This window comes from Oncorhynchus mykiss, chromosome 21, assembly GCF_057628025.1.
Source record: "Oncorhynchus mykiss isolate SJ-2025 chromosome 21, ASM5762802v1, whole genome shotgun sequence".
NCBI lineage: Eukaryota > Metazoa > Chordata > Actinopteri > Salmoniformes > Salmonidae > Oncorhynchus > Oncorhynchus mykiss.
Genome location: NC_143042.1, coordinates 44,711,353 through 44,725,701, shown reverse-complemented (window position 1 = coordinate 44,725,701; position 14,349 = coordinate 44,711,353). Strand labels below are relative to the sequence as shown.

At 42.5% G+C, this 14,349-nt stretch overlaps 1 protein-coding gene across 3 annotated transcripts in view; it reads left to right on the top strand.

Annotated features, from left to right (window-relative positions):
• The window catches only part of LOC110500881 (tetraspanin-5), a 32,845-nt gene extending 19,317 nt beyond the window's left edge, over window positions 1-13,528 (top strand). For 2 of the 3 annotated variants that reach the window (XM_036958111.2, XM_090214754.1), the window contains exons 3-10: window positions 2,465-2,611; window positions 3,522-3,692; window positions 6,993-7,118; window positions 7,668-7,715; window positions 7,960-8,076; window positions 10,032-10,093; window positions 12,505-12,550; window positions 12,729-13,528. In XM_036958111.2, the coding sequence (XP_036814006.1) occupies window positions 2,465-2,611; window positions 3,522-3,692; window positions 6,993-7,118; window positions 7,668-7,715; window positions 7,960-8,076; window positions 10,032-10,093; window positions 12,505-12,517 (684 nt within the window). In that variant the 3' untranslated portion in view covers window positions 12,518-12,550; window positions 12,729-13,528. Of the gene's footprint in view, window positions 1-2,464; window positions 2,612-3,521; window positions 3,693-6,992; window positions 7,119-7,667; window positions 7,716-7,959; window positions 8,077-10,031; window positions 10,094-10,787; window positions 10,901-12,504; window positions 12,551-12,728 lie in introns of all 3 variants that reach the window. The other variant, XM_036958110.2, reaches the window with a different exon arrangement.
• The last annotated feature ends 821 nt before the right edge of the window (window positions 13,529-14,349 follow it).

Below are 14,349 nucleotides of genomic sequence, written 5' to 3'. Positions count from 1 at the left end.
AAAAATCTATGGAAGACTTGAAAATGGCTGTCTAGCAATATTCAAAAATCAACTTCACAGAGCTTGAAGAATTTTCTAAAATAATCATGTGCAAATATTGTACAATCCATGTGTGGAAAGCTTTTAGAGACTTACTTAGACTCACAGCTGTAATCGCTGCCAAAGGTGATTCTAACATGTATTGACTCACGGGTGTGAATACTTATGTAAATGATATGTATTTCATTTTCAGTACATTTTCTAACATTTCTAAAAACATGTTTTGACTTTGTCATATTGGGGTATTGTGTGTAGGTGGGTGAGAATTCTTATTTTTTAATCCATTTTGAATTGAGGCTACAGCACAACAAAATGTGGATTAAGTCCAGGGGTATGAATATTTTCTGAAGGCACTGTACATTCCATTCTCGGCGTCAATAAAACTCTCTATCCGCTATCTTGTTAAGTGTGTTCAGGTGTGTTGGCCGTGGCTACTAATTGTCCACACCTGATCTTAATGAGTGCTTGTTTCCTTTGAAATGGGGTCTGTTTGAATAAACTAAAATTAACAACTTTGTATGAGTAAAAAAAACTGGCATGCTAGCTCGATCCTGGTGTCGAAGGGAACTTACTCCATGGATAGAAAAAATAAGATTAGATTAGAGGTTTGAATCTCACTGAATCCGTGCCATCATAAAAAATAAATGTCTTTGCATGATTAATGCCTAATTTAATGAATGTCCATGTGTCCTATCTGTGCTTGGAGTTCAAAACAATTAACTTAAGCTAGAAGTCTTATTGAAACATTCAGTGAAAGTTTTAAGGAAGTTATTAAAAAAGCTCCAAATAACCTTTACATTTCGTTCAAAACATTCACAACATTTAAAGAATGTTCTCAGAACATTACTTAATTACCTTCAAATAACAGCATTTCTGTTCTCAGAACGTTAATAAAACCTCCAAGGAAAACTTGCAATGAACCATAGTAAAACGTTTTTAGAACCTCCCTGCAACCTAAAAATATATTTTCTCAGAACAGTTTTACTTCCGGTTTTCAGAACGTTAAAAAAACGTTCAGTTTTAATGCTCAGGAAACGTATGTTTTCGCTCCCGGAACCAATGGGAAACCAAAAACTTCCAGCAACTTCCCGCAACTTCCAAGGAGCCAAATGGGCTAGCTGGGTAAGGTCTCATACACTACATGGCCAAAAGCATGTGGACACCCCTTCAAATGAGTGGATTTGGCTATTTCAGCCACACCCGTTGCTGACAGGTGTATCAAATCGAGCACACAGCCATGCAATCTCCATAGACAAACATTGGAAGTAGAATGGCCCATACTGAAGAGCTCAGTGACTTTCAAAGTGGCACCGTCATAGGATTAAGTCAGTTCGTTGAATTTCTGCCATGCTAGAGCTGCCCCAGTCAACTGTAAGTGCTGTTATTGTGAAGTGGAAATGTCTACGAGCAACAACGGCTCAGCCACAAAGTGGTAGGCCACACAAGCTCACAGAACGGGACCACCGAGTGCTGCAGTTCGGTAGCGTCTAAAAATCGTAACACTCACCGAGTTCCAAACTGCCTCTGGAGACAATGTCAGCTCTAGACCTGTTCGTCGGGAGCTTAATGAAATGGGTTTCCATGGCCAAGCCTAAGATCACCATGCGCAATGCTAAGCATCGGCTGGAGTGGTGTAAAGCTCGCCACCATTGGAGCAGTGAAAACGCTTTCTTTGGAGTGATGAATCACTCTTCACCAACTGGAAGTCCAACGGACGAATTTGGGTTTGGTGGATGCCAGGAGAAGGCAACCTTCCCAAATGCATAGGGCCAAGTGTAAAGTTTGGTGGAGGATGAATGAATAATCGCGAGGGGCTGTTTTTCATGGTTCGGGCAAGGTCCCTTAGTTCCAGTGATGGGAAATCTTATAGCGTACAATGACATTCCAGATGATTCTGTGCTTCCAACTTTGTGGCAACAGTTTGGGGAAGTTTCCTGTTTCAGCATTACAATGCCCCTGTGCACAAAGCGAAGTCTGTACAGAAATGGTTTGTCGAGATCGGTGTGGAAGAACTTGACTGGCCTGCACAGAGCCCTGACCTCAACCCCATCAAGCACCTTTGGGATGAATTGGTACACCAACTGCAAGCCAGGCCTAATCAACCAACATCAGTGCCCAACTTCACTAATGCTCTTGTGGCTGAATGGAAGCAAGTCCCCCGCAGCAATGTTCCAACATCTAGCAAAGAGGGGGAAAACTCCATATTAATGCCCATGATTTTGTAATGAGATGTTCGACGAGCAGGTGTCCACATAGTGTAAATATTACAGAAATAAATAATCTGATAAGTACAATAGATAATTAGTCTTTTCCCTGGACCGCCCTTGTGTCTGGAAGAGTAGCAAAGCATACAATTCTTACTGTGCTCACTTAACACATCTCTGTCTGTCTGTCTCTGTCTCTGTCTCTGCGTCTGCCTCTCTAGGGTGTTCTCTCCAACATCTCGTCCATCACAGACCTGGGGGGCTTTGACCCCGTCTGGCTCTTCTTGGTGACGGGAGGGGTCATGTTCATCCTGGGCTTTGCCGGTTGCATCGGAGCGCTGAGGGAAAACACCTTCCTGCTCAAGTTTGTACGTCCACAACTCTCTCACTCCCACTCGGGTCGCTCCTTAGACATGGACATTAACAAATATATGAATATACACTCCCCTCTGTATTAATTTAATTTGGCTCTATACTCCAGCATTTGGGATTTGAGATCAAATCTTTCATATGAGATGACAGTAAAGAATGTAAACCATTTATTTGAGGGTATTTTCATACATATATGTTTTACCGTTTAGAAATTAAAGGACTTTATGTATGTAGTCCCTCTATTTGAATGCGCAAATGTTTTGGGACAAATCCACTTATAGTGTATTAAAGTAGTCAAAAGTTGAGTATTTGGTTCCATAGTCCTAGCACACATTGACTACATCAAACTTGTGACTGAAAACTTGTTGGATGCATTTGCAGTTTGTTTTGCTTGTGTTTTGGGTTTATGTTGTGCCCAATAGGAACTGAATGGTGAATAATATATTGGGTCATTTTGGAGTCACAAACTAAAAGTTTTAGCTTCACTGTCGAACTAAATACGGAGTGTCTATGTATTACTCCATGAAAAGCTCTAAATAATACCTATGCATTATTAGGGTTATCATTAGATGTCTTTATATTCATCATTGACTCCACTTTGAACTCCCACTCCCTCCCCAGTTTCCTGGACTCAAATTAAGCTTATTCTTGGACTGTCCCACTCTGTATAGTCCATGATGAGTAGGCTTAATCTGAGTCTGGGAGACCAGTCCTCCATCTCCCCTCTATGACATGTCAGAATTACAGCTGATTAATCAGGTGTGTTAGTGCTGGGTTAGAACACAAATATACACCCCCTGGAACCCCCAGGAATGGAGTGAGAAACACTGGACTTTGGGGCTTAATCATAGCTTTGTTCTATGTTTGCTCACATGCTCCCCCCCCCCCCCCCCCATTCTGTTCCAGTTTTCTGTGTTCCTGGGGATCATCTTCTTCCTGGAGCTGACAGCTGGAGTGTTGGCCTTCACCTTCAAGGACTGGATCAAGGACCAGCTCAACTTCTTCATCAATAACAACATCCGGGCATATCGTGACGACATCGACCTCCAGAACCTTATAGACTTCACTCAGGAATATGTACGCGGTTGAAAATCAGTGTGAATGTGTGTCAGAGGATGCTGGTGGGAGGAGCTATAGGAGAATGGGCTCGTTGTAATGGCTGTAATGGAATACATGGAACTGAGTCAAGCATGAGGTTTCCAAATGTTTGATGTGTTTTCTACTGTTCTATTTATTCCATGGAGCTCTGGTTTGAGTGAGGTGAAGAGTTGGTAGGTTGCGGGGGTAGGAGCAGGTGTGCGTGTGTTCGAGTGAGCAGGAGAGAGCCTGGTAGCCCCACTCACAGGCATGGGAGAGCATAGGCCCAACTACTAGGGAGCCAGACCCAGCCAATCAGAATAAGTTTTTCCCCACAGACAGAAATACTCCTCAGTTTCATCAGCTGTCCTTGTGGCTGGTCTCAGACTGAAGCCAGATGTGGAGGTCCTGGGCTGGCGTGGTTTGATGTGGTCTGCGGTTGTGAGACCAGTTGGAATGATGTTGGAGGTGGTTTATGATAGAGAAATTAACATTCAATTATCTGGAAACAGCTCTGGTGGACATTCCTGCAGTCAGCATGCTAATTGCACGCTCCTTCAAAACTTGAGACATCTGTGGCATTGTGTTGTGACAACTGCACATTTTAGACTGGCCTTTTATTGTTCCCCAGCACAAGGTGCACCTGTGTACTGATCATGCTGTTGTCGTGGGAATTCTACACATGGGACACTCAAAGTTTATCTTAAACGAATCATTGTTTATTAAGATTCAAGAGTTTTCTGGGCTCTCCCAAGTGTCATTGGTTTTGAACAAGATCTTAATGAAAAAGACAATCAGCTGCCAAACTGATAACAGCTTTGCTCACCTCACCCTCCAAGAGTTCTTCACAGCACTATCATTGGTTCTGTGTGATGAGGAAGAGTCAGAGAGAAGGATCACCAAGCTATTGGAAGGATTTGCTAACGGAATTGCAATCAACTTGGGAAATGCAATTTTGCCATTTCTATTTGGCCTGTTTAACAGAAACACGAGTTGCTTCCTGAAGGAGCATTTCAACATTGACCTGCCAACTGATTCACAGTTTTCGATACTGGATAAAACAGTCGACTTACCCGAAGTCTGAACCCCCCCCATGAAGTTATACATCTCTGCTCAGCTCTTCGGGAGAACGACAGTCTGACTCATTTCAGTGCGAGGATAGTCAATCATCTTTATGATGAGCAGATGGCCTTGCTCCTCATGGCTCTTAGTGTGCAGCAAAACCTCTTAGAACTTGACGTAGGCACTACTGTGGTGGCGGAGACGGCATCACGTTTGGTAAGCTTAATCCTGAGGTGTGAAAGGCTACACAGTGTACATATCCGCTTGATTGGCATCCTTTTCCATGCCTATATTTCCAGCAGTGATAAATGGTCACGGTGTTTTCATTTACTTGTTACAAGACGAGGCTCGCCAGAGAAGACCACAACGGTAAGTTGTTCTGCATTTGGCTGACACAGGAGGCGATCAGAGTACTTTGTGGATCCCAAGGTCGTAAAGACATCAAGCTAACCGTTTCTGGGTGGAGATGTGACAAACCAGAGTATCAGTGCTCTAACCTGAGATGGGTAAAAGAGGACTGCAACTCTCTCATCACACTTGAGATACAAGGGGGAACAATCACAGAGCAGCTAAATGAGTGCAGGTGTTCACAGTGGTGGTGTTCATATTTGATTGACTTTGGCAACGAGGTGGCGGAGTATGGTTGCCGCGAGGAAGGCTCATAGTTAAGACTGGAATGGAATACATTTAACAGTATCAACCACATGGAAACAGGATGTGACAGAATCATGTGTTTGATACCTTCCCATCATTCCATTCCAGCTATTACAATGCGCTCCTCCTCCAATTTAGTGGCATCAGCCACCACTGGCACTAAATTGAAATCTCCACCCACCTGGGGCACTGCAACCAAAACAAACTGTGGCATCCATAGGCTAAGTTACTGAAATCGAGATTGCCTTTCTTAAACACTTCAATGACTTCCAGTAGATATTTCAGAAGAGGGCAAGTCCTTGAGGGCTCAAGTGTCTACTGGGATATGCTTCTCTTGAATCTAATCAATGAACTCACTAGATTGCTGTGAAACTGCAATTACTACCATTGCTGTACTTAGGTTGTGTGTCAAATTAATAACGTTGTACATGCTTCATAATTGATCCCTATATTTGTTCTAGATTGTTTGAAATTTGTTTGGAAGATGTTGTATTGCTCTGTGTGTAAAGGGTATGAACTTCTCAAGACAAATCATAGTCTTAAGCACCAATGACCTAAATGTGACAACAACAAAAACACATTTATGTTTAAAACTTTTGGTTATGGAAATGGATTTATACAGACAAAATGTGAAAGAGAGGGGGGGGGAAAGGGAGATAAACAGTGGAAAGCTAATGACAGTGTTCAATACAATTTACCCCAGCACTAGCTAAACCCTGTTTCCTTATTGGGTTGCTAATCACCTCGTAAAATTATTATTATGTGCTAAAGCTATTAAGCCTACCCTTCTTGTGAGGTTACCATTTTAGAGTTATGCTGAATTACTTACAGTGCAATACAGTAGTTTTGCAACAGCATGATGTGTAATGAGATACTGTAATACATGATTCATAACATCTACATTTAAGTTGTTTTGCTTCACCTAAGAATGTGTCTTAAAATCTTCACTCAAGTTTCTTATATTGTTAATGTAAATTATTTGATATGCTTTAGCCCACATTTTTATTGAATTCACAAGGGCTTTCTTGAGTAGAATCTCCTCTCTGGCGCTGGATTGGTCTAAAGTCAGTTTCTCTATTCAGTAGCAGGCCTTTGTTAGTGTAGCCAACTGGTTGGAAGAGACGCTTGTGGCGACTCTGACCATATGACTCCCAGATCGTATTCCATCTGAGCCTCTATTCACAAAGCAACTCAGTTGGAATGCTGATCTAGGATCAGTTCACCCCCTTTGTTATTCATTAGGGTCTGAAAGCACTCCTGAGACACTGTGAATACGGGCCTTGTTGTCAGGCCTTCCCCAATCTCTGTTGGTCACACTCCACCCACACTGATGCTGTGTGAGACGAGAGAGGAATTCACTACAAAGTTATCCCCTCTAAACATTGGACCTCTTTTGTTTTGATCATGTATGATACCGCTGCAGAAGAGGTGTGTGTGTGCGCGTGCGAATGCATGTGTTGTGGGGTAAAATAATTATCCTGATCTCAATGGGACTTCCTGGATAATTAAAGGTTAAATAAAAAGGTTTAAAAAAACATGGATTCCTTATTGACGTTCTCTTCTTCTCTGTTTTCTTCTCCTTAGTGGGATTGTTGCGGCGCATTCGGAGCGGACGACTGGAACCTCAACATCTATTTTAACTGCACGGACACCAACCCCAGCCGGGAGAAATGTGGAGTCCCCTTCTCCTGCTGCACCAAGGACCCTGCGGCAAGGAACTCTCACAGGGGCTAGGGAGGGTTGGTCAGAGACATGGGTCATGGGGATCGGCAAATCAAGTCTTACATTTTAAAGTGAAAATTACAAACTTCAGAAGCCTTTTTAAACCTCAACTAGGCTACAAGTTTCCATTTGCTACTGTGCAGGAAAATTCTCTGCAACAAAAGAGTGGTCAAATTAAGAGCCTACGTTGAAATGAATGAGTACTATAGTCCCTGAAAATACAGATTTACATGGTTTTCCATTATTTGGTTTGCCCCGATGACAGTATCTATGAGAGGGCAAAACTCATTTCTCAGACTGGCACCAAGGTTAAGGGCACCAACACACTGGGATTTTGTGTCCTGAGAATTTTGGATGGAGCTAACACTTAATTGGGAGTTGCCGTCAAAATGACAACGAATGATGATTGTCAAACAAAAAACGGACCATCTTTTGAACAGGAAATGTCATGTGTGTCAGTGGTATTATCAGTGGTGGTCAGGGTTATGACAGTTGACATCTGCTTTTTTTGATAACACTTCTATTTCTCTTCATTAGGAGGATGTGATAAACACGCAGTGTGGCTATGACGTACGAGCCAAAACTGTGAGTGCTGTTCCATTTCTCTCTGTCCATCTACCTCTTTCCTTCTACACTTTTCCTTGATATAGTGACCTTTATTATTATGGAATCTAAGAGATACTCAGAATATAGAAAGTCAAATTATATTAAAGGGTTATATGATGAATGATCACATATGGTTGTATAATGAAGGATTATGTTTGGTTTTCATGCCATTTGCAGGCTAAGGAGCTCCCTCTAATAAACATGTTACTGTCCCTTGTTGTAGGACGTAGAACAGAAGACCTACATCCATGTGAAGGGCTGTGTGCCACAGTTTGAGAAGTGGCTACAGGACAACCTGACGCTAGTGGCTGGGATCTTCATAGGAGTTGCGTTGTTACAGGTGAGAGAAACGTTTCTTTGACTCCTTTTAGCCTAGTGTACAAACAGGGCTAGCTACTCTCCGACTCAGAACATTAACTTGTCTCATCAGGGTGACAAGGTGTTGAAGGCGTTCCACAGGGATGCTGGCCAGTGTTGACTCCAATGCTTCTCACAGTTGTGTCAAGTTGGCTGGATGTCCTTTGGGTGGTGGACCATTCTTGATACACACGGGAAACTGTTGAGCGTGAAAAACCCAGCAGCGTTGCAGTTCTTGGCATAAACCGGTGCGCCTGGCACATACTACCATACCCTGTTCAAAGGCACTGAAATATTTTGTCTTGTTCATTCACCCTCTGAATGGCACACATACACAATCCATGTCTCAATAGTCTCAAGGCTTTAAAATCCTTCTTTAACCTGTCTCCTCCTTGTTATCTACACTGATTGAAGTGGATTAAACGAGCAGAAATTCAGAGCAGAGAAGCTTGCATGTGACTCAGTCACTGGTTACTATGGCTGACCATGTAAAACAATACATTTCACTGCACCTATCCGGCATATGTGACAATATAAACACGTATACACTGAATAAAAAATATAAACGCAACATGTAGTGATGGTAAATTGTTTCATGAGCTGAAATAAAAGATCCCAGACATTTTCCATACACACAAAAAGCATATTTCTCTCAAGTTTTGTGCCCAAATTTGTTTACATCCCTGTTAGTGAGAATTTATCCTTAGCCAAGATGATCCATCCACCTGACAGATGTGGCATATGAGGAAGCTGATTAAACAGCACGATCATTACACAGCTGCACCTTGTCCTGGGGACAATAAAAGGCTGCTTTAAAACTTGCAGTTTTGTTACGCAACACAATGCCACAGATGTTTTGAGGGAGCGTGCAATTGGCATGCTGACTGGCCTCACAACCACAGGCCTCGTGTAACCGCGCCAGCCCAGGACCTCCACATCCGGCTTCTTCACCTGCGGGATCATCTAATGCCAGCCACCTGGACAGCTGATGAAAATGTGGGTCTGAACAACTGTCAGAAACTGTCTCAGGGAAGCTCATCTGCGTGCTTGTTTGTCCTCACCAGGGTCTTGATCTGAGAATTGAATGTTAATTTCTCTACCAATGTCGTTTTTGAGAATTTGGCAATAAGTCCAACCAGCCTCACAACCTCAGACCACGTGTATGGTGTTGTGTGGATGAGCGGTTTGCTGATGTCAACGTTGTGAACAAAGTGACCCATGGTGGGGTTATGGTATGGGCAAGCATACGCTGCCAACAAATACAATTGCATTTTATCAATGGCAATTTGAATGCACAGACATACCGTGACAAGATCCTAAGGCCCATTGTTGTGCCATTCATCTGTCGCCATCACCTCATGTTTCAGCATGGTAATGTATGGCCCCATGTTGCAAGGATCTGTACACAACTCTTGGAAGCTGAAAATGTCAGAGTTCTTCCATGGCCTCCCTACTCACCAGACCTGTCACCCATTGAGCATGTTTGGGATGCTCTGGATCAACAGCTACGACAGCATGTTCCAGTTCCTGCCAATATCCAGCAACTTCACAGAGCCATTGATAAGAAATGGGATGACATTCCACCAGCCATGATCAACTCTATGGGAAGGAGATTTGCCTTATGCAGCGCGACATATGTTGGTCACACCAGATACTGACTGGTTTTCTGATCCACGCCCCTACCTTTTTAAGGAATCTGTGACCAACAGATGCATATCTGTATTCCCAGTCGTAAAATCCACAGATTAGTGCCTAATACATTTATTTCAATTGACTGATTTCCTTATATGAACTGTAACAGTCAAATCTTTGAAATAAATTGTTGCATGTTGTGTTTGTGATATATATATATATATATATATATATTTTAATGTGAATGAAAACATGATTTAATTACAAAAGACATCACATTCATAATTATCTTTCTTTCTTTTACAGATATTTGGAATATGCTTGGCACAAAACTTAGTTAGTGACATCGAAGCTGTGAGAGCAAGCTGGTGAGGAAATATAAAATACTTAGAATTAACATGAGACGTTCATTTTATCACATCTGATGTGTTTCCTCATTCCCTGCCACTTTTTATTAACTGGGTTTAATGGTGCTAGAATCCTACTTCGTAGGATAGGCTTTAACAGCATGGAAAATCAATCACTGAATCCAAGGTTCTAAATGGTGTTTTGTTTGATAGTGTGCCATCATGTGGACCAAAAGGGAATTTGGAATCACATTTTCAATACCAGACCGTATTTTAGAAAAGGTGCTTCATTATATTTGGCATAGAATAAAGTAAGAAGATATTGCGCCGTATGTATCAAGCTGCTGTAAAAGAAACCATGGTGGAATTTAACTCCTCAAAATGAAGAAAAGTTCAACAGTATTGATGTTTGTAACCACTAAATCTGCATTTTACAAGGTTCTTACTAGTTTTTGGCTACATATCAACCTTGATCCAGAATATGCTGAGTAAAACTTTTATTTGTACTTTGACTTTGCTCTGCTTCCTAACTTAACCTATTAGTTTGACTGAGTCATTTGGCGAAGGTTCTACGCCCTGCTACTTCCAGCTGGCCGCTCAGCTAGGAGACAGGAGCACAGCACCCCCTGTCCACATTACTATCCCATCCCTCTGCCACACCATCGTCATGCCAACTCACCTCACACTTCATTTTTCATCCCCCATACTTTGTCAGGATGCCCCCGCCCTCTCTCTCCATGCACCGACCCCTGCCTCACTCTGGAAAAAAAGGGTCTGCATACTACGCATGAGGAACGTACTCGCGAGCGTGTGTATGAACTGTAGCCGGTGGGTGTTGTTGTTGTCCTCCGTATGACCTGTAGCTGGTAGAGGTTGTTGTCCTCCGTATGACCTGTAGCCGGTAGATGTTGTTGTCCTCCGTATGAACTGTAGCCAGTGGGTGTTGTGGTTGTCCTCCGTATGAACTGTAGCCAGTGGGTGTTGTTGTGGTTGTCCTCCGTATGAACTGTAGACGGTGGTTGTTGTTGTCCTCCGTATGAACTGTAGCCGGTGGGTGTTGTTGTTGTCCTCCGTGTAGACGGTGGGTGTTGTGGTTGTCCTCCGTATGACCTGTAGCCGGTGGGTGTTGTTGTCCTCCGTGAATCAGTAGTAGTCACTGTAGTGAATGATTTACCACAGCCCAGACCCTGCAAGACCCATGTTTCATTTATTGTATGTTAACATTAATAAAGTACAGATCAGTATCAGGGAATACAACTCTGGCAGAGATATTAAGATTATAGATCGAATGTGTTTTATTTGGCCCCCTAAGTTTTGAGCAAAAAAATAATTTTCACTGTTGATCATAAACTAATGTAAAAACAGAAAATCGTCTCCAAAGGATTTTAATTTAGGAAATTTGTTCCCAAAGCAGAGGGACATATGTTATATTATCCAAATAATAATAATAAATGGGATTCATATAACACTTTTCTTCCAACTGAGGTACTCAAAGCGCTTTACATAGTAGGGGGAAACTCACCTCATCCACCAGCAATGAGCGGCACCCACCTCAGGGGTGAGGAGTGATATGCCAATCAGGGATGATTAGGTGACCATGTTGGAAATGTAGCCATGACACCCCTACTCTTACAATAACCGTCATGGGATTTTGAATGACCAGAGTCAGGACACCGTTTTAACGTCCCATCCGAAAGACAGCACCCTACGCAGGGACAATGTTCCCAAATGTAATCAAGGTTTGAAATTGTTTTAGTTAAATATTTTATCCATGTAGGCTTCTTGCTGTCAATTGGCAGTCTAAAAATACATATTTTCTTGTGCTCTGGCCCCACGACCATCCGCTCAAGAAAATAATTGTCCTGCGGCTGAATTTAATTGATGATCCCTAACGTATAACATTTGTATGTAAGTCAAAATGTCAGGCTAAGATGGAGGCTTAACTAGCTCACTGTTGGCAACAGTCTGCCAACAGATTTAAGGACATGACCCATTTCCTTCAGCCATCAGTTCAACCCAGATCCTGTGGTCATGAAGAATAGAAACAGTTTCAGAATAATAACCAACTTCCCTCAGATCCCTCCACCAATCCTTTGGCCACTCTCCCACTCTTGTCACTGTCCCAAACTCTGCACCCCTGTGCCAAGCCATCACTCTGTGCCTCCCTGCCCTATTCCCACCCAACTTCTCCACCAGGAGTGTATCGAGGATGCATTACATGTTCACCGGAAACTCAGGAATGTAAATAGAATTTAACATGTGGTTCCAGAGTATTGTGAACACTACTGAATATGCAGCAGAGTGGGACTGAAAAACACCTGATAATATTTGACAACTTTAGGCATTCTGAATGCTCCCTCTCCCTGGCTTTGCTCTTATGTAATGAAAGGAACATGTTTTAAACCTTCCTTTTGCTTTCTCTTGCTGTGTAGTTTATTTACCTGATGTCGCTGCCCGGCTTGACCCAGGAACTCACAGGTAAGGATCACTACCAAGTCACCTAGCTAAGCGTAAATGGTACAATACATCATAATTGACTTTTGTCTCAAATACAACCGTGTCATTGACTTTTCTCAATGCTGGCCCTAGTAATACTGAAACTATGATTAGTTTGTTTTAAGAGCTGTGTCTGACCTTGATTTCCATTTGTCCCAAGGTCCAAGGTCTCTTCAGCATGGCTACGCCAGTCTCGGAGCATCAAAAGATGCTAGAACTAGGAATGATACCACCTGCACCATATTCCGTCATGATGACTGGCACATTCTGATCCTTTTTAAAGATGTTTGGGGTTGCAAAATTCCAGTAACTTTCCAGAAATCCCAGTTGGAAGATTCCTCCAATCAGGATTTCTGGGAATTTGGGGAAGTTACCCACGCTTTGCATCCCATTTGTTCCATGTGGTTCCATCCATGTGGTAAACACTGTGTAGAAATGTACAGAAAATAATGAAGACAAAAATTACTTGGGGGGGGGGGGTGTGTTTGTAAATGCACTGCATGCCTATCACAATGGCATGGACTCGTTTAAATTCATGATGTACAGAAGCTCTTATTGACACAGGTATTTTTAACAGTAAAATGGTAGCTGTATGTGGCGACACTGAGCATTAGGGAAGAGGGTAATGGTGCTAGAATACAAATGTACAGTAGTAGTCGCAGCCCTCAAGTCGTTCACTTTGAACTGCAGTAGCCTTGTCGGCTCAAGCGTTTTTGTGGCACAGATGGGCATTCGTTATATTTCATGGCATCTCTACCTGGGTGAAATACATACAGGTACGTTACATACTTTCAAATACTTGAGGTGGGCCTGATTTAGCACTTTTGGGGGGGACTAGTCAATTGGTTCTATTGTAACAGACAAGCTAAATCAAGCACACTTCCAAGTATCAATGTATTTGACCCAGGTCTGATCTCTACACACTCTACATTAAAATGAATTGTCAATACATTCAATGAACTGAAACTTCATGTCCATTTCTTGCTATGGTAGTCCTCTGTTTTCAATACTGCTAAGTGATGTGTCAATCTTTAGGAATCCCTGTCACTTCATATTCAATCTTGTTCTGAGGGCTGAAAGTGATTTGTTCGATTGCTCAGCGGGAGGAGCTTACATTGACCAGTGAGTGAATAAAACTAACTCACTTCCTGACATTTGTTGGTGGTGGAGGGCGTAACACATGGGTTGCTGTGCTGAGGGTTTCTAGCTCAACGATCAGTGAGTCAAATTAAATAAATGCTTGTAGGGAGGTGGCAGGCGCGTTAAATACAGGTTGAGACAAGTTCCCTGTTGAGGATCCCCATGTCTTGTTTTCCAACCTTGAACTTTCTAAAGTTAACCAATCACTTTTCACATTTGTCTACCCATTTCTTGTGACTGGTTAAAGGACCAAAACCTAAGGCAGGTGGATGGGGTCCTGGGTGGCAGAGGTCGTAACATGCATTAGGTCCTCGGTTCGATTCCTCGTGTGGCTTTTAAAATAACTTTTACTCCTTTCTGCCCTCAGAACAAGAAAATAAGGGTTTGATTCAATCTGTATCGTGGAAGTTCAGTGCTATAGCGCAATTGACACTTAATGTCCCACGTTCACGGAGATTGCGCTCATGGTAAACTTTGCATATAGGCTCAACAGCTTCTACCCCCCCCAAGCCATTAGACTGCTGAACAATTCAGGAACATTTCCACTGATACCCCCTCCCCTCTTGTACACTGCTGCTACTTGCCGTTTGTTTGTTACCTATACATAGTCACTTCGCCCCCACCTACATGTACAGATTACC